Source organism: Platalea leucorodia, assembly GCF_965183815.1.
Source record: "Platalea leucorodia genome assembly, chromosome: 8".
Taxonomy (NCBI): domain Eukaryota; kingdom Metazoa; phylum Chordata; class Aves; order Pelecaniformes; family Threskiornithidae; genus Platalea; species Platalea leucorodia.
In genome coordinates, this window is record NC_138830.1 from 22974159 (window position 1) to 23000861 (window position 26703).

Genomic DNA, 26703 nt, shown 5'->3' on the forward strand with positions numbered 1-26703 from the left:
ATTACTACCTTGCAGCAACTATGCAAAGATAAACCAGAGCTTCAGAAATGAAAGATGCAATGGAAAAATGATATATCAATAATAAATATACCTAAGTTTTATTGTTTGCCGTAAGGAAGGTAGCAGGATGTCCAAGATTTCATGGGCAGTATTCATAATACATGATTTTCCATAAACAGATTTGTTCTGGTCCTATTTCCATTCCCATGTAAATGCCTTGATAGGACTGGGGTAAAGGGAGTTGTAAATGTGTTTAAATACATATGTGCATGTGTGTGTGTGTATGTGCAAGCATACATGGAGAGAGATGTGTATAAGTACATATATGTGTGTGTGTGTGGAAACATATAGATAGCTAGCTAGATACGCATACCCGGTTGGTATGGCTGAAGTGAAAGAAAGGAACTGTGCAAGATCATCCCTGTAAAGAAAAGGACATTAGTTATTACTCTTGATTATTTCAACACAGTAACTTGCTGTGGATCTAGTAACTCCCATTCAGTGGATCAGAGCTGTTGTGACTTCTGATTTTACTTGCAGCTACTTTTAATAAATTGATACTCTGCAACTCACATAGGGGACCTTCACAACAGTTAAGTAAACCTAACCATTATTAAGTAAGTGCATAACGAGATAAAATTTTGTCTGCCCTCATTCTTGTGCCTCTTGTCCTGCCTGTTGCCAGTGTCCTCCTATGTGTGTACGCACATTGTACTTCAGCTGAGTGAGGCTGAGACCAAAAGTGTATATGTACAGAGTAACTTATTCTGCACTTTAAAAATATGCAAAGTGTGATATAGGCTCCTGCAGCACTTTATGAACTGGTATTGAATGGTCTCATAGGGAATAATAATTGGAATATTAACTTACAATGCAAATATGTAATTTATTTCCTTTGAAGCTGCAAAGGTCCCTCAAGTATAATGGGTTTTATACTATATTTTTATGCGTGGTATAGCCTTTTTCATAGGTCTTGGTGCTACAGCTGGAAAAAGAAAAGCAAATGAAAAGGTAGGGGTTTTTTTATTATATTGTTTGCCAGAAAGCAATAGTAATCTGAAGAGCTCACTGTTAGATCTCTGGCTGTTTTCAGTGGAAAAAGGGATATTACATAAGAAAGCATACACATTTTCCAGTTCTTCAAGGAAGAAAAAAAAAAAAAAGAATCCCTGGTCTCATTCTTTGTCTATTATTTGGTGTATGCAGAGCACCCCGAATACTCTTCTGCTTCTCCCACCTGTCTTTGATTTTTCCTATATTCATCTGAAGTGATTATCTGCAAGTAGAAAACAAGAATGTATTAAAGTACAGAAGATGCATGTGTATTTATTATTTTGGGGATAGGATTTAATTAGTGACTGTTTTCAAAAGAACTTACCAGTTACAGATGTATTTTCAAAGCAGTCAAACTCTCTTATCTATGTTAAACTTTGGAAAGTCTAAGTACTTATTTTGGAGGCAAAATGAAAATTGAGTTCTTTAAAAAAAACTTCCATTGAAGGCAAGCAGTTGTCTGGTGGTAAACATTACAGTGATTAATACAATATATAGCCATTAGGTTCTGGCAGCTGGTCATTTAGGGAAAGAGTTTCCAATATGACTACAGGATTTAAAAGCCTACATCTTATTAAAAGTCATTTTGCATTTGGCTTCCAAGGTAATTTTGAAAAATCTCCTTCCAAAGGTTTAATTGACAAGACTACGATGAAAAGTTAAAAAGTAACAAATCAGCATTAGAATTATCACTGTTTCTGTGGCTGACAGTCTCAAGAGACAAGGTAAGGAACACAGTCTATTGGCATTTGTGGCAGACCACTGTGAATGGCTGCAGGCTGCTGCTGTCATTGTGAGAAGAAGGGGTGGAGGCGCACCTCCTCCAAGAGTGGTAGTACTGGCAGCAACTAGACTAAGGATTGCAGAATTCCAACATTTTCCCCTCCTGGTTTTCTAACTGCATCCTTAGTGCTTCTCATTCCTCCTCCCATGGCAGATGCAGCCAAATCCTTTATCTCTGGGGCAACAGATTTTTGCCTACTCTGTTGAAAGTCTCCAGGGAGCATTGAATTCCATCCTTAGAGGATTCCTTGTCACTTGCCTTGTAGCACAGTTTTGCATGCTTTGCCAGGGCTGTTAAATACAGCAGTTTGGTTGACAAGGCAGCCTGCAGTTTGGGTCATTCATCCAGGATCTTCCACAACCTCAACTCATCTCAAACATATCCCCTATATTGTTCATTCCCTTACCCAGGGTAATGCAGTGTAATTCCTTCAATTGACTTTTAAATTAGGATCCAGTTGCCAAATTCACAAACATCTTTTGCCAGTTTCAATGTTTGAGGGTAATCTGCCTTCTTCCTAGTTGCTGCTCTAGAAGTGCATCTTCCAAGTCTTGTGTCATCTGTCAGCCCTGTGCAGATATGTTAGACACCTTTGGGCACTTCCTGAGGCATTAGGAGCCTATATTGAGTCAACTGTATTGAACTCTTCTTGGGCAAAGAGTCCCATCTTCATGCCATCTGTAGCAGCTTCTACGATCACGTAACAAGGATATAGTAGTACTTCCATGGTGTTTCACACACTGACAAATGGCTGAAATTGAGGAAGCTGTGATTCAGTTGTAAGCCAACAACCATGTCATTGGGCTAAGAAGAGAGAAATTCCATCACTCCTAGAAGCACAGAGACTACAGTTTTCTGTTTTGCTTATGAGGGCTGCATACAGACTTGGGAAATCTGCTTGTAATGTTAAATAACACCCTATGGTTGAATAACCTTTTTTGTGGGACTTGATATTTTGCGGTGTCAGTGGCATGGCATCAGCTTTAGTTCAAAGAATTAAATAGTGGCTGCTGTCTAACAAAACTTTCTGTCACCTTCTTCCTCTTCATAGCCTGGTGCCTGGGCTCCTGTGACCTGTCACAGCCATCACATGTACATTCCCTCATAGACTTAGTAACTGTTACACATGAAGAATGATACTGCTCTGACTAAATCCCCTACTTAAAATCCAATGCCATATTTTCTTTTAAACAAAGTCCTTCCAAGCTTTCTGTGTAGTGTCACTGGTAAAGTAAAATGGTCTGATATTATGCAAAAGGAACAGAGGTAGTTATTGTTTAAAAAGGAGATTTATAAAAGTCTGTCATATATGCTTTCTCATTGTCATTTTCCATGAAACTTTACTTCTGCAAATTACAGCAGATGTTAAGTGAGTTTGTGTTTCTCTGGAATATTAATATGACTGGGCGGTGTGCAGAAAGAACAATTTTCAGAAGAAAAATCAATATAGCATTCCAACATGTTAGATAAAGAAACTACCGTGCTCAATGTTTTAAGTATAGGAAGTGGAGCAGTTCAGGAAGGTGCCCTTTGTCATTAAACCTTGCAAAGTGAGTGGGGTGTCTGAATGCTCTTTCAAAGACTTTTACTCTCTACATGTGACAAGAGACAAGAGACCTGCAAAGGGACAGCACTTGGTGCAACCAATATAGGAAACGACTGTGAAATGCAGTTAGAACCAGAGAATAGTACCTACCCTTTTCATGGAAGCCATCTGCATTTTATGCCTTGCAGCTCCTCAATGCACCCTTTACTGAAATTTTATCAAGCATGAATTAAATATGTATTTTTTCAGCAAAGCATAAAAAACTAAAGGCGACTTCAGCAAGAGATTTGGAATGTCTAAAGGGTGTTAAAGTGAATTCATTAAATGTCTTAACTTTTGACACCTTTTTGAATACCTTCCTACTCCTTTTAACTTTTATCTTTGCAACACTTTTCCTCCTCTTCTAAAGGCACAGTAAAGGAGGCTCATGGCCAAAGGTGTCAAAGAATATTCTTAATTTTCTGTTTGTCTTTCTCTTTTAATGATTGACACCTTGTTCAGGCATGAAAGCTTCTGGATCTAACTCTTCATGCTCTTACTCTGTGTATTCAGAGAGATTAGTGCAAAGGCAGTCTCAGTCCTGAAGTAATATGAATTACAGTGGCTTGCCTGATGTAATCATGACACAACATCCCTGCTCGAAAAAATGAGAAACATTGTATGTCGGTCAAGCAGTTGCAAACTGAGCTAGAAAGAACGATGTATGGAAAAATCCAGTGTAACTATTAGTATCACTTGCCTAGATAAGTGAATACCAATATTCCATTTAAGCAGTCTTCATTATAAATAGATGGGGTAAAAAACAATTGTGGAGGCAAGAAAGTAAAGGCAACTTTATGAAGTATAGGAAGAATCTACAATACCTTACAGATTTCACACCATTCTCCTCGACCACTTGCATTGACAGCACGGACTTTAAAAAGATATTCTGTATTTGGATCCAGATTATGTATCTCAAGGTTTTGCTGCTGTATTTTGCTTAGCTGGCCAGCTAGTTGTGTCTGGACAATGTTATCAGGACCAATACCAGCAACTTCATAAAATTCTACCTCAAAGAAATCCACATCTTCTGTGGGACAAGTCCAGTAAATCTGTGAAGAGACAAAAATCTGTAGTACACAATTAAGTACTCTTTATTTTTGCTCATTTGCATTTTTGCTTTTTTGGAAGGCCCTTGTTTGGCAGATTTTAATTTTGAAATGCCAATGCAGCTGAAATTCCAACCATAGCATGAAATATATGTAGAAGATATGCAGTTTGTGGTCTTACTTGGAAAATGCTAAGCTTCCTCCTGGGAATTTCATAGTACCCTCTTCTAACACACTAAAAGTAATGCAGGCTGACAGCAGTCAGCACTTTGCAACATGCACTTGGGATCTTATGCAACTGGCATCTTGATTTTGTTAGCATCTATGAAATGTATAAGGAGGAAAATTACATGGATATGATGTCGTCACATTGAAGGCCAAGACGAGGATCAAATTATTTGATCTGATGTACACATATTTAAATACAAACATGGTACATCTATTTCTTTCTGCATTGGACCTTTCCATGTAACATATTTATATAACATTTATAATAATATAACAACTCTATTGACTGCAGTAGGAATGTGATACAATTCAATTTATGCTTCAGTTTATCTCAAAAGGTGAGTTTGAAATGCATTGCCTCCTACAAATAAAGTATTTGAACTGATATTGTAGTCTTATTTACTCAAACTCATATGGGTTCAGACTCTATAACAGCTTGAAAATATAATGGTCTCTTGTATATATTTAGAATTTATTAATGTCTTACTTTGGCAGACCTTGGGTAAACAAAAGTCTGGTATATAACAACAGGTCCTGGGACTGATTCATTGTCTATAGGTTCTGGACTTGAAAAGTTAACAATCTGATATTTTCTTTCTTTTCTCGGAGTTTCACGAGCTGTATCCTGGTATGCACATACTTCATTATTCTGTGTAGGATGATGGGGAGGTGTAGAGCTCGGTCTTCTGACAGCATCTTTAGACGGCACACCTGAATCAAACAAGGAATTTAAAGATGGGCTTCGGAACAATGTTGCTTGCTTGGATTCATGAGTACTTGAAACGTGCCTTGGAACCATTATCTCTGGATTAAAAGAATAAGCATATTTTTCTGCTGTACTTTCTGACTGCTTTATTCCACTAAGAGATGGGACAAGTCCCTGTAAAATGGAGAAAAGTTCATCAAAGTTGAGTTGAAGTTTTCTTAAGGGATCTTCTCTTAGACGTGGACTAGGTTGGAAAATGGAAGGAACTGCATTTTCTATTTCTTTCACTAAGCAGTGTGCAGATTGCAGAAACACAACTTGGCTTTCTTCCTTAAGAGCCTCTTTAGAGTATTGAATAAGGCCATCCATATATGATAGCTGACTGGATGTATAGTTTATGTATTCTGAAATGTCTTTCTGTTTTTTAAGTTCAATGTTTTCAAGCAACTCCATCATCTCCTTTTCTTGTTCATGAAGAACCATACGTAATTTTAAGAATCCATTTCTGATCTCCTTCCTTTTGGTGTCCTTATAGGTCTTGAAATTATTTTTTAACAGGGTAACTTCCATTAAATCATTATCAGCTCCTTGACGTACTGTAAAAACAATAAATATCAGGTCAGTAGTTCCAAATTCATATTAAAATGCAGTGCTTACAAGGTGCAGAATGATAGATTTTAGCTTAAAAAAAAATTCAGGTTTGGTAGAATGTGGGACAAGAATAAGGATTCTGGTATTTTTCTCTTGTATCTGGTGCTGGTAAGCCCTGAGGGATGTTGTTTAGGTTAAAATGTTCACATTTGGGTGTATAAAATTTGGCACTTAATTGCTACTTCACTATTATTTCCTCACTTACTCAAATTTACGTCCCCCCAAATGGGCTTGATTATTTTTACTTCATTGCATGGGAAATCCTGAAACTTAATTTATTGTAGCTCTATATTATCTTTGAAAATTTACTATGCCGGTATGAAGTTAAAATAATGGCAGCAAATGCGCCTGCATAGCCCACATTATGTCTGCGGCTGACAGTAGATTCCTTTGATGACCATTATGTGAAGGTGTGAGTAACTCTTCTGACGCTAAAAATTGTGAACCATGAAGGAACAGAATCAAAAATACCAAATGCTGACAGTAAATTCCAGTGGCATTCAGGAAACAATGTCACATTACAAAATCCTGCACAAATATTCTACATCGCTTATTTTCTCAAACTTTAGACTGTTTCAAAATTGAGAATTTAATGCTTCCAGCTGTTTCTCATTGTGCATAGTTCACTTTTACCTTTCTGAATGTTATTTTCCATGCAACTTCATTATGTCCCCAACATTTGTGAAGTTAGATGCAAAAATCAGAATTAAAAGAAATTCATAAAATCTTAGTCTGTGTTCAGCCCCTTAGTTGCTATGGATCGTCTTAGTTAAAAGGGGTGACATTGCTGTGTTACCTCAGAAAAATGTGACAGCTTTGCCTCTTAGTCAGCATGGGCACAAGCATAAAACTGAAGAGGGACAATTCATAACTTGCCAGCAGGGGAAGAAGCAGTTCCTCTTCAAGCATATATTTTTGATTAAAAAATATTCACCATTTTATTCTGTAGATGTAATTGGTGTTTATTCCATGCTGGGTCCTGCAGTGTGAAATGAAGGTTCCCCTCCCTACATGCACATTTCTGTTCCCATCCCACATACAGATCCTTCGTTCTCTAATAGTTGAGTCTGGCTCACACCGCCGCAATTACGGGCTTGTTGCTTTTGTGTTTCTACAGGGGGAACACACCACCTTTCTGACTCGTGTTGTGCAGAGAATTAATATAGCTTGTCAACCATATGTTCAAGTTTCTTTCCCGAGGAGGCATGGGGAATTGTGAGAAGTAGCAGAAATACAAACCTTTTCTAAATTTTGCAATTGTATCAAAGAGGGAAGCAGCCTCTCTTGAACACGCGACTGCCAAGGGAATAGTCTGGTGATCATTGTGCAGTGAATTCTTGCAGAACCCACAGATCAGTTCGTGGTCATCCAGACAGTATTCAGAGAGGTTTGTGTTGCTGTGCAGTAAGCAGCGCCACTGTTCGTGATCTTCTTGATGTGCTTTGGTAAAAATGTGATCTTGAGCACCATTCTTGCTATGATTTAAATGCAGACATTCATTACAATAATTAATTCCACATGTTCTACATCTTTTGGTTGCCACTCTTCTTCTCTCCCTGCAAGTTTCACAGTAGACTGGTCTTTCACTATGGTCAAATCTCCACCTCAGAAAGCCATGTCTGCGCATGTATTTCTTGGCTAGTTTTGCTCTGAGGTAATTCTTCCTCAGCTGAATTTTATTTGTGTAGGGGAGGCAATGTGCTTTGCTACACACTGGGCATACGATGATATAAAAGTCTTCAGTTACTTCAGCTTTGGTCTTGCTTTTAGTTATACACTTCTCACAAATGCAGTGATTGCATGGCAGCATAAATGGCTGGAGAAACAATTGCTTACACAGTGGACAGGCAAGCTGGTCACGGAAAGCGTGGCTGGAGACGTTCCTTTCTGGTGTGGTGACTGATGCGTTATTCCTAGTTCTAAATCTTGACATGACATCTTTTGACCTAAATAAAATCAGAAAAAAACGCCTAAACAATCCCAAGAACTCACACAAAAATATCTGAATATTACAATACCATCTAAGACACAAAATTATAACATATAAGCAGTTCTGCTTTGCATAACAACCATCCTTTTATTCTGACTGGATATTTTATTTAAATAATTGGGTTATCACTACCAAGAATCCATTCTTTTTTCTTTTCTTTTTCATAGTTATTTCACTATATGTTGAATACTGTTGCCAACAACAACAATAAACAGAGACCTCAGTCATTGTAAGTCTGTATGAATTTGTTGAGTTATTGCTGGTGGCCAAATGAAAAGAACAATGTAACTTGGTTTAGTACAAAATGAAATATATTTTGCCTCCTTTTCTTGTTTGATTATTTTTCAGAATGGAACCAAATAGCTAGAGTGAAGAAAAGTATTTTGTACAATTCAAATGAAACACTTTATTTTGTTTCAGAGGGTATTAAATGCTTTTTTTTACAACTTTGGTAATATTTTTAGAATATTTTATTTTCAATGAAAACTTAAGACAATAAATGTCAAAACGTTTTTCTTTTGCATTTTCAAGATGGTATATTTCCTCAAGAAAGTAGCACAACTAAGTGTTTCACCATTTCCAAAAAAGTATTGAAGATATTTCTGCTTAACATAATAACACACATATACATGTGATCATCCTAAATTTTAGTCTATTAAGAAAACACTCACTTCTGAATTAGTTCTGATTTCTAGAATGAATTAGGTTTATTCTTAGTGTTAGTAGCAGCCTTATTATAATTGATTCTTTATATTAATTGCAAAGACTTTCAAATGGGGATTTTTTTTTTTAAATTATTATTGTTTTATTTTAGAAGAGGACTGATTTTCAGGATGTGCTAATCCCTGTTCTCTTCCTGTCCTCACCAGCCTCTTAGCCTGTGGACATTATCCTTTTAAAAATACAATATTAATTTTATAATGCCTCCTTGAATGTTTTCCATAGCCTTGACATGAGCATCATTATTCAAGATGGGCACCTGGTTCTAGGCCTTTACAGTGTGGCCCTCTGCTGTGCTTCTCTTTAGCATCCATGTTGTTATTGCTTTCCTTCCCACCTTCTCTCCCCAAATGTCCAATCATGTTATCTGCTTTTTCTGTCACTCTAAACAATAGTAGAAAACCCTAATAAACTAAAGAGAATAGAATCTTCTGTTGCTATGAGGATTCCTTCTGGTCTTCAAAGTTTACCTAAGTAGGAATTAAGTGTGCTTTTCCAGAGGTCCTGTCAATTCCTCTCGGATTGGTACTATTCCAGTCTGGAGTTCTGATAACTTCATTTCTGCCCTCCCCTTCCCTCCGCCCCACCCTGTACCTTTTTGTGAGTGCTCTTTGGTGTAGCATTTCTATAGTTAATAATCAGCCCCTTCCCTTCTTGTTTCCAGTTTTATCTTCTAAGAGTGTTACTATGCCTTCTTTCCATTCTCTGTGTGACATTTCTTGAGCCTTTATAATTATTTGTCTCCTTTTTGTCTTATTCTGAATATAACTGTCTCCTTCCACTTCCAGTTAACAGCAATTTTATGGCTCTTTGTTTTCCTCCAGTTTTCCCTGTATCCTTGCCTGCAGCCCCCTTGCTACAAACACATTCCTGTTTTCCGCCTTGTTTTAAGGTTCTCTGTATGTCTTCCTTCTTGTTGCTGCATAGGGTTTTACACTGTTAGAATGTATGGGCATCTATTAGCCATTCATGGATTTTTTCTGGAAATCAGGTGGTCCTAATTACAAATTCAGCAATGTTTTGGAGTACTCTTTGCTCCAGTCAGAGTAACGAGCATAAGATTTCACTAATATAAAGATAAAACTACTTTTTCTGTTTATCAGAAGAATGATATCCTGCGGTTATTCAAAATAGCTCCAACATGCTAACAGATCGTATGTTTCTAAATTCAGTACATCCATTAAGACACAATGTAAATTAGAAAAACAAAACCCCAAGAAATTTTAAGAGCTCTTAACTCCACTTACTGAACAGTTCCTGGTGTTCTTGAGTGATGTGGTTCATCAACAGAGCTTCTGCAGCACTTGCTTTCATAATACTCACATGCCGAATTTTCTCCACCGCAGCAGCAGCATTTGCAGTCTGGGTCATTTGAACAAGAGCAGCAGCACCACCAGCAATTTGCATGCTCTGCACAGGAGCAGTGGCAGCACTGGCAAGGTTTGTCGTCTTTATGTGGACATGGGAAACAGGTGCAGTTCTGCTCACTGGTAAAAAAGAAGCGCCAACACAAGCAGCATTCTTCCTTTCTGCTGTGCTGCGTCAGATAACAGCAGTTTGAGCAGCATGGCCAGATCGAACAGGGATGCCCATTTTCATCCATCCCTCTGTCAGATACTTGGAATAAAGTTCATTGATCCTTTCAGCTTCTCTGTGCACTACAGCAACTGAGCTCCAAAAAGGCTTGAGCTCTGACTGTTGGGTCAAACTCTGTGCTGGGGCAATGCACTTCATTCTAATCGGAAAATGATGTCACAGTGAGGTATTCAAATGAGGACACAGGCAGAATTTTATGCACGGGTATCTCATATAGTGGTTACATCATCTATACATCGCGATAACTATAGTTTTTCTTCCTGAATTCCTTGAAAGCATTTGCCTCACTCTTCATTAATTGCATGGGGGGGAGTTTATACATGTGAATTAGATACCCTAAGGCCACTATCTCATTGGGACCACACGCTTCATAGGCATTTTGTCAGCTCAGCTAGGTGCTGTAAGCAAACCACCTGAACCAGGCCCTAATCAGCAATAGTGAGAGGTTTCTCATCAGGCTTCTATAAGACTTTAAGCATAATTAGCACACATGGAAGAACCTTACACTCAAGATGCATCTTGAAGCATATCGTTGTAACTCTCTTAATTATTTTAAGCCCTTGTCTGCCACTATTTATGCTCTTGAACAATGTATGGCATTCATTTCCGCAAGGCCTGAAGAAAAGAACTAGATTTGAATCATAGGTTCAGTGCTATTGCTCATTTGCTGTGGACCAGCCTCTGTTCCCACTGAGTCCCAGTGTGTTTCTTGCCCTTCCTTAAGCTGGCCACTCTCCTATAAATGCAATATCAGACATATCATTTCTGTTATTCTTTAGTTACTTTGTATTAGGCACCTTTTTCTTTCATTTAGTTGATTTATTCCAAGACACATATATCATTTTTTACCTATTTATAGATATGATAATTTTAAATAAAAATTAAATTCATGTAAAGAATGTGTGAGCTGCTCAATATTGCATGCTTACTATAATGCTTATATGTAAGCAGTTGGACTCAATGATTGTAGAGGTCTTTTCCAACCTAAATAATCGTATGATTCTATGATTCTAAAAAAGGAAATCTACCCTCTAAGAGTTATCTGCAACTGACATCTGAAACAGCTTATTCTCTTACTTGAAACTGTAAAGGACAGTGATATCCATATGGTACATATTCAAAAGTACTGATCTTTAATGCTGGCTTCTGTACTGTAGGTAACTAAATTTTTCCAAAATTTAACATTTCGACTTGTTTTAATGGGTTAATGCATAACTGGGAGCTACTAAGATAGGTCTTGACATAGTTTATTGTCATAGCTCCTTTGAGCCTATTTGCTCAAAGTCTGTTCTACCTAAAGAAATTTTCATTCACTGAACCAGAGCCCTACAGATCATAATGGCCGTGTCATTATGTGTAACAACTTACATGATGGGCTCTAATAGTTTCTTTGGAATGGTTATAGCCTATTGTGTCAATTGGATTTACATGCATAAGTGTGTGCTGAACAGCTTTCCGTAGTATAACCTAGACCTTTAATGGGTGTTATTTATTCCATTTGCCTTTCCAGTTTAATCAATGGTAATGCTTTTTTATTGTGCATATTTAATTTGGGGATATTGAAAGGGTTTTGAATTTGATCATTAGAAAAAACTGTATCTTGTGATGCTTGCCTCCTTTTCTTTTGCAAAACATTCATGAATACATGTGGAGTTTTTTGAGGAAGCAAAGGTGGGCGAGTAAGGAAAGAAACAAAAAGTATGTTGTGTGCCACGTGCTGATACCTGGATGCTCTTTTCCATTTTAACATAATACAGAGGTTAATAGAAACTTGTGCATATAATCATTCTGAGCAACTTATTTCTTTTTCTTTGATTCTCTGTGAATTGTGTTTTTCCACTGAGTCTTGGACGACTTTGCCTTCTGCCCCATATAATTCCCATAACTTATTTCCTGCTATCTTTAGTGCTCCGGTTTTTGCTTTACCAAAACTTTCATCGACAGCCTCATTCCTGTGTTGCTCCCAGTATAGGTGGCCCTCTCTGTAAGTCCCTGTAGGTATGCAGACAGTTCTAAGATGGTCCCATTTCATTAATATGTTCATTCTCTAGCAGATATTGAAAGATCAGATCAGATTGGCTGCCAGAGAAACTGAATTAGATGCAATAGCTGCAATCAAACTGACAGGCTTTTAATAGTGTTTGCAAACATGTTCCCCCATGCCTCTGCTGTGGTTTGATCTGATTGTCATTTTCATCCTAGTTCTTGTGATAGGCAGGCTGTGATGTGGTGGACTTCACGTACAAATAAGCTTGACCCTGCAAGGTGCTGAGTAAAAAAAAAAAAAAAAACCATGAGAGAGAGAAAGAAAAGCAGAGTGTAGTGAGGACAGGGCTTCGGTTGAAATTACTTCAAATTAGTTAGATGGGGTCATGTTGTACTTCCATTAGGTATCAAATAACTCAGTATAATATTTTCTATTTTACAGTTTATCCTGTTTTGTTCTGTTTTGCAAGATAAGCTAAGATTGTTGTCTTTTTCTTCTTTCTTCCCCCTTTTGCTCTACCTCCACATACCTCACTGATATTTCTAATACTGATCTTTCTAACACAAACTTGAGATTGCACAATGATTAGTAATGTGCAGAAAGAAGTTTGAAGAAAGACCATACGTTATCAGTGGCTTAACCTTTGATTAGTGTATGTAGTAACACTACATAAATAATAGATTTATTATTTATAAAAGTACTTTTTCTTTCTGTATTTGCACAGGACATGATGACAAGCTCAAATTAGAGAGACAGAACTAATGAAAATAATTCACAATTTTTCTCTGTATTCTGTACTCTTAACACAGCAAAGTAATACCTGACTATTGTTCTTTTTTGAGTCAGCTAATGGTATCAAAGATTTCTTTTAGCATGTTCATTCTGTCAGTTACTACGTAGAAAACCAGCAAAAAAACTGCTGCTGCCTTCAAGTGCTCCTAGAGGTGTAAGACAAGCTTGTGAGTCAGGGAGAGAAGGAAGAGGAACTGTTATCTCCCTCAGAATGGGGAAAGAATCACCCTTCCTGTAAAACCATGTAGTCCAGCAGGAATCACTCTCTAAAATATACAGTAGTTTTTTCAATAAATTGCAGTGATTTAAGAGATTAACTGACTGCAGCATGTAGAAGTATCTGGTTTAGGGGGAAGGTTTAGGATAAAATATGAGAAGCTCAACGTGGTACAACCCCAGACTGATGCATTCACAATTGAGAGTTGCTTCTGAAAGCATTATTTCTGGCTAGCTATTGCTACAACAGGTAGCAAGAGAAGGGAAAAAACATCACTGTCCTTTCTTCATAAGAAAAGTCTCTGTTTCTAGCTCTTTGTTTTCACCATCACTTTAAAACAGGTTAGAGGGCAATTTCCTAGTGATGGGAATGCCTAGGAAATAGTGGAGTTTACAGCATTCATTTTTTTATCATTTTCATGAGCTTTGTTCCTCCTTCATTCAACACTTTGCCTGTAGCCAAGTGGCTACCTTTGACTTATGTTTCAAGCAGCAGAAATATTTTGATGGCTTCTACTGAAAAAAGGCAGAGTTGATATACAAATCTCCACAATTGCTCTCTACCTCTTCTGAGTAGAAAGTTTGAGATGGCTTAGCTGCTATGGAGGCACACTGGAGATAGCAGCCAAACCAGAGCTGGGATGATGGTTTGCTATCAAGATTAGCAGCTGGTAAAGCAGAAGAGCAACAAAGACATGGTAAACTTAAGGCTTCTTCATCGCTCTAAAGCTGTATAAGAAGTATATCACACTGAGGTCCATATGCCTTTACCCACAGATAAAGAAATGGAGGAAAAATGATAATAAATTTTCTTTTGCTACTTTTTGCTTATAGATACAAGAGAGTATAATCTGATTTATTTATGTAGTCACTCCCTTGACTAGGTAATACTACCTTATGTTTTATAGTCATTCAAATTCTCTTTGACTTCAGAAGTATTTCTAAATACCATACACTACAAAAATTACAATTGTTATGATTGACTGAAAATGAGAAATATTGTATTTGGGAAGCATATTATTTGAGCCAGAGTGAAAACTTATAGCAAACAATGCCAAAGGAAAGGACTCACTAATGACATTTTGTGTATTTCTTCATTAAAAAACTTAACAGAGATCACATAGTAACACAATTAGCACCAGAAATATATAGCTAAGAACTGTCTAGAATAAAAACAAAAAAAAAAGAGAAAGCTATATCACACTTAAACAAACCTAATATTTTCAAAGTATCAGGGCCTAATAAAATTCACCCAAGGAATATAGAGAAATATCTGAAATATTCACAGTGGTTTTAGAAGTTCTTTTTTGAGAACACATGAAAGGTGTTGGAAAAGGTACTGGACTAGATTAAATTTAAGATTACACAATTTAGAAGAAAATCTAAGAAATCTCATTTTGGATGAGATGCATTTCCCACAGAACAAGGGCTTTCTAGTGCTTGCGTGCCAGAGAAATCATAGCATTTCATGCCCCTTTGCACAGATCTCAAAGGTATTAAGTGAATTGCTACAAAATGCTTTAGAGGATCTATTTGTCACAGATATTAAGAAACTACAGCAGCATACTGTTACTATGGGTTTGCATGCATGGTCTTCCACAACCTATTTCTTATTCCTGCTATGTGAAGCCTTGTTGTCTTATATATTACTGTCACAGTGCAAGACCTGTCATTCTTTGGAACAAATAAAAGTTTGAGCATTTTACAGAATGATTGGAAATACTAGGTATGTATGATTTGTCTCTGGCTGATTCCACTCCAGTCCTCGTGTGCTTCTTCCTGGTGACTGCACGCATCTCCTCCGCCTGATGTGTTTTTGTTGCTGGTTTGGCTCAGTCTCAGTTCCCCTCACACCCCCTGTCTGGGTGTTTTTTCCTTAGGCTCTGTCTTTTTGAGTTTGCTTGTTCCCAGAGTAAGGGTGTTCATCTCCTTAAGGTGAGATGTGTCTGTGCTGCTATTGAGACTACAGAGAAGAAATTCAAATGTTTTAGCTTGAGCACTTCAGCTAAAGCAGTGTTAGTCAGAACAAATGTAGCAGCTGCAAACCAACACATATAAATTTAAGGCCATACTATGTTCAAAGGTGCTGGACTGCATGTTAAACAACTGTCTATGGTCACAAACCAGTCAAACTTCTTTGAGTTCATTAAAAAAAAAAAATACTTTTCTACTACAAAATTGTAAATTAATAGTACCAAGCTTGCTAATGCCAAATCTTTGTCCAGGTCTGTAGTCATTTGGTGAGTTGGTGATTAGGCACTTGCCCTCCTTCAGGCTACTCTGTTGGTGTATCTGCTTACCTGACCATAGTACCTAGCTTCAGCCTCACTTTTTAGTCTATTTTTCATTCTTGTGTTTGTTCTCTGCTGGATGTCCTGACTCATCTCTTGATTAGCCTGGCTCTAAGCAGTAACTAGCTTATTAGGAGGTCCAGCTGAGCAGCGAAATATGCGTTAATAACTTGGCTCTGCTTAAAAGGAAAAAAATAAAAAAAAAATTCACTCTATCATTTACATTGCCTAGGGGAAGAGGAGAAAATACAAATGAAGTGGGTGGATGTGAGAGGAAAGGCTTTATGGATTTAGGCAGTGGATAGCATAGGGAATTAACGCTGTGGTAAGCAGAAGTTCCCTGCCATCAGGGAAGGAGTGAAGTTTCTCCTTCAGCCCATAAGTTTCTCCTTCTCACCAGCTGAGGTGGTTTATAATATATGCTAAAAAAAAAATAAAATAAGTGCTTTTTAGAAGAACTTGTGAAGAGGGAAAAAAGGGCTCCTAGCAAGGAAAACAACAAGTGTAAACACTTCATCTTTAATTGAAATCTGAAGATGGTGCTTGCTGCTTATATACCCCTGCAGAGAGGATGGGGAATATGCCTGCCTACATGCACTGCAGAGGTGAAAAAATTTCTTGAGCAAAGCTGCTTGCTGTGTGTCTAAGCTTGCACTTGAATTAGCACTGGAACTATTGTGTCATGGACTGTTAACTTTCAGTTGTACTTTCAGGTTTGTAACTCTGCTTTTTACTCTTCTTTTTGCCCCCATGCTTGCTATATGCTTACCTCTTGTGGTGGGGTGACCCTGGCTGGATGCCAGGTGCCCACCAAAGCCACTCTATCACTCCCCCTCCCCAGCTGGACAGAGGAGAGAAAATGTAACAAAAGGCTCATGAGTTGAGAAAAGGACAGGGAGAGATCACTCAGCAGTTACTATCACAGGCAAAAGAATGGGGAAATTAATTTAATTTATTACCAATCAAATGAGAGTATGGTAATGAGAAATAAAACCAAATCTTAAAACACCTTCCCCCCACCCATCCCTTCTTCCCAGGCTCAACTTCACTCCCAAATTCTCTACCTCCTCCCTCCCAGCAGTGCAGGGGGACAGGGAATGAGGGTTGCGGTCAGTTCATCACACATTGTCTCTGCTGCTCCTTCCTCCTCAGGGGGAGGACTCCTCACACTCTTCCCCTGCTCTAGCGTGGGGTCCCTCCCACGGGAGACAGTCCTCCACGAACTTCTCTGACATGGGTCCTTCCCATGGGCTGCAGTTCACGAACTGCTCCAGCATGGGTCCCTTCCATGGGGTGCAGTCCTGCCAGCAAATCTGCTCCAGCGTGGGCTCCTCTCTCCATGGGTCCTCGGGTCCTGCCAGGAGCCTGCTGCAGCGTGGGCTTCCCACAGGGTCACAGCCTCCTTTGGGGATCCCCCTGCTCCGCTGTGAGGTCCTCCAGGGGCTGCAGGTGGCTATCTGCTCCACCGCTAACCTCTACGGGCTGCAGGTGGATATCTGCTCCACCCTTAACATCCATGGGCTGCAGGGGAACAGCTTGCCTCACCATGGTCTTCACCAGGGGCTGCAGGGGAATCTCTGTTCTGGAGCATCGCCTCCCCCTCCTTCACTGACCTTGGTGTCTGCAGGGTTGTTCCTCTCACATATTCTCACTCCTCTCTCCAGCTGCAGTTGCTGTTGTGCTGTTTTTTTCCCTCCTTCTTAAATATGTTTTCACAGAGGTGCTACCACCATGGCTGATTGGCTTGGCCTTGGCCAGCAGCAGGTCCATCTTGGAGCTGGCTGGCATTGGCTCTATCGGACATAGCAGAAGCTTCTAGCAGCTTCTCACAGAAGCCACCCTAGTAGACCCCCTGCTACCAAAACCTTGCCACACAGACCCAATACACCTCTTCTATGAGAATATCAGAGAAAAGTTTGTGTAATTGCATGAGGCTCATTTCTACCAGTTTTCTCATCAGTAGTAAGGTTAAGGAAGCACAAGTCAAATGAATAGTATTTCTCACTTGAAATCCCACTTTTTATAGCGTAACAGACCGCTCCTTATGCTGTTTCTTCTGTTCCCAGTTTAAGTTTTGGATATTTCTGTGCCTGGTGTTTTGGAAACGCATAGGACTCTCTTTACATGTCTTATGTTCTACTTTACATAACACAATAAGAGAGAAGAAAGTTTTCCATTGTTGACAGTTTTTCATTCAATTATTTGACAGGGATTTAGAGAGTGAATGCTTCTGCCTAAATGCTTAGGTTGCTACACCAACTATTTAAATTATTTTTTCTCTAAAGTATTTTTATTATTGATTACAGTAGGGGACCTAAATGCATCAATGCTGTTGTAAGTGAAAAAAGATGCAGTATTTACAATCATTGGGCTTACAGTTAGAGGTGTTTATAATGGAATTAACTTAATTTTCTGTTTCATTGTTGGCTGCAGAAAATACTGTGTAACTACTAGCTACTGTGCTCCATGTCTGTCTCAATATCTGCTCCATAGACATCATGGACCTTTCAGTTTGGTGGTGGTTGCTGTTGGTTATTGGGGATTTTAACCTATGCCTCTTTCAAATAGAAGGATAATATCATTCATGCTGTAGCAAGATAGTTTAGCAACAAGAAAGAAAAACTTCCACCTGTTGGCACATTCTAGGGACTATTTTATCAGAGCAAAATGGTACTTCAAGACATAGAAAGGCTTATCAAGTTCATAGGCTGGGATCTAAAAGCTGAACTTCCATCTCTTGGAAAATACTCAGAAGTATATATCAAAAAATTGAACGTATTTTCTGAAGACTTTTTACTAATGTACCCACGTTACTTGGTGTAAATAAATGTAGTACATTTTCTCTTTAAGAAACTTTACAGAACGAATCCTCTTTTCTTTAAATTTATTTATAAGAATTTGCTGAAAGGTTTGCATGGTGAACTTCAGTGTATGCTATATCTACAAGCAGTTCACTTGCAGCAGGCACTACTTGTGGGAATATATAATGAGTCACTTAAGTCATAGCCTTTTTCTCTCCCTCTCTTCTCTGCCTGAATGATAAAACTTTCTAAGTAGGAAAATGAATTTGCAATTTTCTAAATAAGCAAAAGTGATCAGTAGCATACAGTCTGGCTTACACAGGAATCTGTTCTGATCCAAAAGGAGGTATTTCTAAAACAGCAGATAAACCAGAAACTCTATACTTAATGATAATAACAGTATGCAAAAGAAATTTGCATTTGGCTCTGCATTTGGTTCTTGCATTTGAAGACCCATCATGACAGTTTTCCTGATTGCTACCATCTTCTCACTGAAGTAGCAATGCTAAAACATATGGCTTCTTAAACGTGTTGACTTATTAAGCTTATGACAATGGGATGAATTTGGGTTTCATTTGATCTCAGTAATGTCTACAGAATTTTACTAAGAGAGCAGTCTGCTCCAAAGCATGATTATGACACTAAGATGGAAGAACTGACAGAAGAAAACATATAACAGGATGAAATCCTTTTTAGGTTAAAAATAACTGTATCAAACAGTGAGAGAGAGTAAGCTGTTATAAAGCTTCAGGAATAGAAATAACAGTGTATAGCTGAGGCATTTAAAGAAAGCATACTGTAACAACAGCAAGATTATAAATGAACAAAACATTAAACAATGGTCAATGATTCCTTTATCCTCTTATGGTTAGCTGCTCGGTAGTTCAAAGTGAGCAATGGAAAAACAAACTGCAGTTTGATCTATGGCCCTCAGCAAGTAACTTAACCTTGCAGTGCTAGAGATTTGATGCATAACTTACTTTTAGGATGTTGGTTGCAAGGCTTAATTTTTAATACTTTAACCTCTTCAAGATTCATAAGCCTAAGAAGGCTACATACATGCAAAGGGCTAGTTTAGTAAATTAATTCATGAGATTTCCTTATGTTGAATCCTACCTTTTTTTAATTTTTTTTTTTTTTGCACTAAACAAGGAATACTGGAAGTTGTTCCATTTAATTAAGATGTTAGGCACTGAGCTCACCTCCTGAGATAAACATGTTGTTTTCCAGGGGATCCCCCCAGGAGGTTGCAGTGCTTTCAATGGTACTGGAGCAACCTGCAATAGAATACTGATAGTGCAACACAGAATGCTTCGCTTGAAGTAGTAGACTGAAACTTCAAGATGTCACAAATCTAGGTCTTTTACATTGGCTGTGTGTATATTGGATGTTGCTTGGCTAGCTTGATGTTTTCCTTTTTTTAGTTAACAATCAGTGTCACAGCAGGCTGCATCTGGTTATTTTGTTATTAATAATGTAAATGTGGCTCAATATTATACTGCAGTGTTTTGTATCTTTATGCTCTTGAAGTGTCATACAAAATTATGTGGCTTCACATGTTTTTATCCCTGTAATCTTTCATTTTTTTTTACATAATCCCATTATTAAATAAGAAAAAAAAACAAAAACAAAAACAAAAACACATAGGTTTGGGCCCAAGCCAAGCCTATGTGAATTAAGGAGCGAAGTTTCATTCAGTGATATGTATCATATATCTCCGTTCCTTTCCATGACCAACATCTGACCCTTCCTTTCCAGCAATGATGATTCTCCCTTTGTTTTTCACTTGTCTGCCTTCAGCTGGCTTTTCTTTCAATCAATTTTTATCTTGTTGCCATACAATTCTAATAAAGAATTTGGCTGATGACTGGAATCTCAAGGGAGCAGAGTAGGAAAGCCGGTATAAATAATTTTGTTTCAAATAGGAAAAAAATTTCTCTTTGTTCCCTGTTGTTTGTGAACCTGCTTCTGTGTTCTTACACAAAGAAGCTGCTGGTCAACTTTTTTCATGTTCCCTGGCTGATCTGAAAAAATCTGTCAACCAACAATAAATGAATGGAGATCAAGCAGAGCAGGATTAATAGCACAAAGTTTCTGTATGCTGCAGAGTACAATAGGCAAGGAAAATCTCTGTTTTCCCGCTACATGACGATGAATGATGACGATTACCATGAATTGAAGAATTTAATCACTTTACGTGCCGACTTGATATAAAACTGGGTATTCTGATCTTTTGAGTAAGATACAAACAGTAAAGTATGTTTTGATAGTCCGTTTCATCCCTAGCACGGTTAGTCCTAGCCAGTAGAAGGTATTCTTCCTTCTGTATTTTCAGCTGGATTCTTTCCTCCCTGGTCTGTGAGCACTATAGCACTGTACACTGGAGATCTTTACTACTTAAAAATCACTCTGGTTTATTGCAGCTAGTTTTATTTTATTGAAGTCCTCCCTATCTTTCCTTGTATAACTTTACTTTTATTGGGTACAATGCTTTTGCTTTTGAGAGGAATAAAAGTTGCTGTACCTAATAGAAATAAATTCCTTATTAGTTATAACTGAGTCCTTGCAAACTCCCCAGGGAGTGGGAGGAACGCCAAAGACATTCTTTGTGTTCAATGGGACAAGAATGGTTTTGGCATTAAAGCTGGTAAAATTGTGAGCCCTTTTTGTGCAGAGTGTAAGCCTGGATATTGTCAAGAAGACACTCTTTCTGTGTTAAGGGCGTGCATGATTTGCTATTCACAAGTGATGGTGAGAAAATGTGATGTTGAACTAGGCAAGTTACTGCCCCAGAGCTGCAATTTGTGTGGTACTAGAGCTTGACTAATTAGCGGACGTCAGATCAGGATTTTGTCTTAATTCTCATTTAGTAGTGTGTATTTATCCCTAGAAAGGAATTAACATAATTCTTCCTTTGTCCTAACCAGACTTATTACAATTACCTCAATGAAGTATCTTGAGCTTTGGAAGAAAAAGGTTGCCTTTCCACATAAAATGTAAATACTTTGAGTCATCCTTACAAGGAGGAACAGAAGGGTGGAATACTCCTTCACCTAAATAGCTGCAGATAAAAAATTAGACCAATGTCAATCACATGAACCTATCTTCATTGATTTGTAATAAATCTTTCCTTGTGCTTTCATTTTCTGCTGTGGTTTCTCTTGAAAATTTGAAAGCAAATTTTTTGCTACCATAATCATAAAATTAATCAGGTCTGCCTAAAGAAATAACTCATACACCAGTTACAATCATCTTTTTTCCTCGAGTGATCTGTTGGAGGCTTCAGACTATGATTACCATCTACTGAACTTACAAATGCATAAATGTGACGATTCTCTTTCTTTTTTTTTTTTCTTCTTTTTTTAAATGTGCCTTGAATAAAACTGGCAAGTTAACACCAGCTCCAGCTTTACTTTTATTTTGCAGACCTGCTTTTTGGGTAACTTTGAACAGAAATTAATGGCTTCAATGGTACCTGTATGTGTCACTTGTTTACACTAGATGGTTCCCTTAAAAAGCTTAATTGGTATAAACAATCATTGTTTAAAGCAAAGAAGCTTACCTTCTGTTTGTACAACCTTGTTGTGCTCTACAAGTGTATGTGAAAATGTCAGGAGGAAATATTGCATTCTAAACAAACAGCTGTGGACCTCTGTCATATTCTTGTTGGGTGAGTGGAAGGCTCTGGTCTCTGAATTCCCACTGAAGTAAGTTGCAAGTTCAAACAACCCTGAGTGGAAGAGGTACAGCTGTTGTGCTGCATATGACAATCCAGCCTATTGTCTACTCTGAAATACAACTGTCATTGTAAAGCAAGGTATCAAAATGACTGAGCTGCTCAAACTGCAATAGTTTGGAGTACATTCTACAGTCCAGATTTTTTTTTGTAAAATGTTTGATTGTACAGTGGATTGGAAATTGTGTTGCAGAGTCTGTAGAGAAGCAGTCAGAAAAAGTGGTTTTAAAGCCTAGAATTATGGTGAAAACCTGGTGAAGGGTCTAGAGCGCAGGTCTTATGAGGAACGGCTGAGGGAACTGGGGTTGTTTAGCCTGGAGAAAAGGAGGCTGAGGGGAGACCTTGTCGCTGTCTACAGCTCCCTGAAAGGAGGTTGTAGCGAGGTGGGGGTCAGTCTCTTCTACCAGGTAACAAGCAACAGGACGAGGAAATGGCCTCAAGTTTTGCCAGGAGAGGTTTAGATTGGATATTAGGAAAAACTTCTTCACTGAAAGGGTTGTCAAGCACGGGAACGGGCTGCCCAGGGAAGTGGTTGAGTCCCCATCCCTAGTGCTATTTAAAAGACAGGTAGATGTGGTGCTTGAGGACATGGTTTAGTGGTGGACTTGGCAGTGTTAGGTTAACGGTTGGACTTGATGATCTTAAAGGTCTTTTCAAACCTAAACGATTCTATTCTATTCTGATTATATATGGCAATTGTTCTACTGCCTGTATAATTTCATTTGAAAAAACAAACAAGCAAACAAAAAATCTCAACCCAAAAAACCCCAATCAAATCCATACAATAGTGTTTAAGATAGATATAATTTCTGAACAGCAAATTCTTTCTAAATTCTGAAACTAGAAAGTGCAGCATTGAATGGCATAGGCTAAAACCCACCAAGATAGCTGGGCAGCCATAAGTAAACTCATTTTCCGTTGTATTGGTGTAATGTAAGAAACATAAAACAATCCTAATGCTATTTTATTTTCTTAAACATGAGAGTAGCCAGAGATTTAACTGTAAGTCTCCTACAGAAATGTATATATTAGTCAGGAAAGGCAGACTGACTTGTTTTCCTTCTCAGTACAGTATACAGATGTGCTGCTGATTCCTGTGGAGTTACAATTTAAGAATATAGACTCATTTTATGTTCTGCTTCAGAAAGGTGTGTGTCACTAATCCATGACAAGTCTGTGACAAAGTCTAACAGTTATTTTTCAGCTTTCTCTTAGAGGAAAAAAAAAAAAAGTAGCGAAATTGGGGGGCAGGCTCACCTACTACTGGCAAAAAAGTAGTTAGCATATTGAAAAGCTAATATTTTATTAATTAAAAAAACCCCAAACTTTTTCTAGGCTCCCTAAAAAGTAATTGCCCTTAAGCTATTGGTAAAGCAGCATTTCAAATAAATTCCTGACATCCCGAAGATGTGTTTCTTTCATTTGATCTTTGTTCAATCTTGCAGAACAAGAAAGCAAAATGAATTTTTAGAGCTGAAGTATCTTTATGGAAACCCATATTACGGAATAAAGCAAAATATGTTAATTCATATAGAACTGTAATGTTTGTACTAATACAGATCTTTTGTCTTAAACTGGGTTTAGTATTTTACTTTTGACCCATTTTTGCAAATAGATTTCAACACTTTCTCTTCATTAAAAGCATTTTGTCACTAGAATACAAGATCACATGGCAGACAGAACTGAAGGTGAATCAAAACATATGGTTTCCTTTTTATTTCACATGAGAATACTGGTGTGCATAAAAGCTGTATGTCAGAAACATCAGTGAATTGTGATTTGATGAAAGTGAATCAGTTTGAAAGGAGCTAATTTGCAAAAAAAAGTTCTCATGAAGTTGCTATGATCAGGCCTCAACTCAGAATAAAAATGTGATCTTTATAGGACTTTGTATCTCAAATCCTTGACAGGAACATTCACTTTCATAGTTGACACAGTTGATGAGACAGTTAAATCTGTTCACTGTAAAAGTAAACAAAGGAAGAGTGCTTGTTCTGGTAGTATTTTCTTATTTTCGCAGGCAATTAGGAACCAAGGAAACTGATTATTTAGAAATTGTATTTATCCCTGTAATTATGTTGTCTTCAGACTGGGATCACAGTGGTTTGTTCTTCTTGGTACATGGCTGACAAAAACTATTAACACATGAGAAAAAAAAGAAACTTAAGAGAATAACATTTTCCCACCATATTTAACGTGTTTTATCAGTGCTCTAATCTTTCATGAGTATAGTAGATGCTAATATGTTAAATGTTGGATTATGGGCCAGTCTTGTCATCACCTAGAACAAGAATATAAATGCATGTTGTTTGATTTAGCAAATCAATTTTAAAAATATTTAAGTAAGTTCTCTACTGGCTTCTGCGTAATGGACTCTTTAGTTCGGAGCATGTGTTCGAAGAGTCCTGCTAAATCATCATAAGTGCTCAAGTGTGAGCTGTGCTGACATTACCAGGCTTCTGTTAAGGTAGTGTGTGATTGCAAGTTGGGGCTTGACTATTTGCCTCCACTCTGGGAAAACAGCTGCATCCAAAACTGGACTCCTTGGCCTCACTGAGATGTGGTTCTCCATCATATTTAAAACTCACTTCTTAAATCTTAGTTGTCTGCCTTTTAGTTTACATAAGGCTGAGATAGTCTGTTTTGGGGTAGAAGCTTTAACATGTTTAACGGGTTTCTATAGAGTATGTAGCCTCTGGAACTGCTGCCAACCAGATATAGCCAGTTTATCGTCCCGAGGTATGCGTACAAATACAAATGTTTGGAGAATGGCCCAAAATTGAATAGAGAAAGGGGAAAGAAAATACAAATTGAGAATTCATCCAATTCTCAATGGAATGAAACCAACAGACTATACTACTTTCCTAAACTGTTATCAGACAACCTTATGAGGAGATTGAAGTCTATTCCTAGGGAATATTTTAAAAGCTGTCATTATTTCCAGTTCCATAAAGAATCCTCAGCTTCCGCATACAGTATCCTTACATCTACATGTTTTCTCATTTTGTAATTTTATAACAATGAATCATTCAGTTTAACAAATAAGTTGCAGGTCCCTCTTGCTCTCTCAGCTTCTACCTACAGTTTGGTTTCCCTCTTCTGAACTCTTCTTTTGTGTTGCAATATTTCCACTTAATGCATTAATACAAAATCTGATATTACTTTACCGCAAGTAAGAGCAAGCAGATGACCTTTCTTCTAAAGACACCAAATACTGCTTGTGTCAGACAGCTTAGCATTTAGTCCCACTTTACAGTATCCTCTAAGGCAGTGTAAGCAACTGTGAAGCACAAAGCAATTTGTTTTGCATAAGTAGCGGTTATGAGTAATTGTTTGTTCTACAAGAGAGTCTAGGGAGTCCAGGCATAGACTAGGATATTGTATGAACCTGAAGCTAATTCACCAGTGAAAGTAAGTTAATTCGGGTTGATAATGAATTAACAAAAATGAAGTTCTGAAGCAAGTAGAGACATTAGACAGTCATTAGACACTAAGTTTTCTGTACCGACTGAAACCTGTTCTAGAAATTCTAGGGAAAGAGTGAGGCCTAAGTATCTGGGAATAGCATTGTCAGTCATAATGTGTGGCAAACCAAAAAATGGCTTTTTATGTAAGGATGAAGACTGGATCTTAGAGTACTTACTAATTTCAGGATATTTAACTCCTGTCCTTGCATACTGGGTGTAGCTGTATTTATCTAGTGAAATGTGGGCAACTGTACATTGGAGTGGATATTTAGGGTGGTAGGGAAGAGGGATGGTGGTCTCTGTGATGAAGCCTGTGTGCCTCAGTATTATCCAAAGTCTGGCTTGAAACCTCTTGCAAAGAAACAACTGCATAAGTAAAATTCTTACATTCAGGTTTAAGGTCTACATAATAACTGCAATCTCTCTTTGCCATGAACAGATTTATCTGCTCTGCTGGCAGTGACTGTCGGGTTTACTTGTGACTGCAGTATTAGCTTTATCACAACCTTTCATTGGAAAGTTCCTGCTTTATGAACATACTTTCTTCTAATGAATTCTTGTTTTGTGTATTATGTTTAATGTACCTTTATTCTTATGAACATCAATAACCATACACTGAACTCCTCATCTTGTTGCAATATTTTAATTAGTTTTACTTCCAGGCTTAAACAGCTGCTACCCAACCACCAGAGGGTAGAGCTGTCTCTTACTGAACCAGATCACGTACCAGCACTTTCCTCATCCCTCTTTTATACTGTCTCAAATCCCTTCTAGCACTGAATAGTGAGTCTGGGCAAGATCATCTCACTGGTATGCCAACGTGATGTTACTCAGCAAAGTAAATGAAGAATCTCTTTTCCTGTCAGTAGGCATCATTCTGAAATACCAAGTTATACACACCTCTCTCTTGTTCTGGCAGCAAAATGGATAATTTCCAGATTTAATCTTCTCTTATCCTTAATATCTGTCTCAAAGACTATACGGTGGTTCGTAGTGAATACGCAATCCATATACCCAGAATGAATGCTAGCCATCAAACTAGAGTAAAAGT

At 37.9% G+C, this 26703-nt stretch overlaps 1 protein-coding gene across 1 annotated transcript; it reads right to left on the reverse strand.

Annotated features, from left to right (window-relative positions):
- Positions 1–1189: 1189 nt before the first annotated feature.
- On the reverse strand, positions 1190–10369 carry TRIM42 (tripartite motif containing 42; the record flags this gene model as incomplete). The annotated part of the gene is made up of 5 exons (XM_082319053.1): positions 1190–1276; positions 4247–4474; positions 5187–6001; positions 7296–8002; positions 10014–10369. 5 exons carry the CDS (start codon positions 10367–10369, stop codon positions 1190–1192), a joined length of 2193 nt encoding a protein of 730 aa, XP_082175179.1.
- Between the last annotated feature and the right edge of the window lie 16334 nt (positions 10370–26703).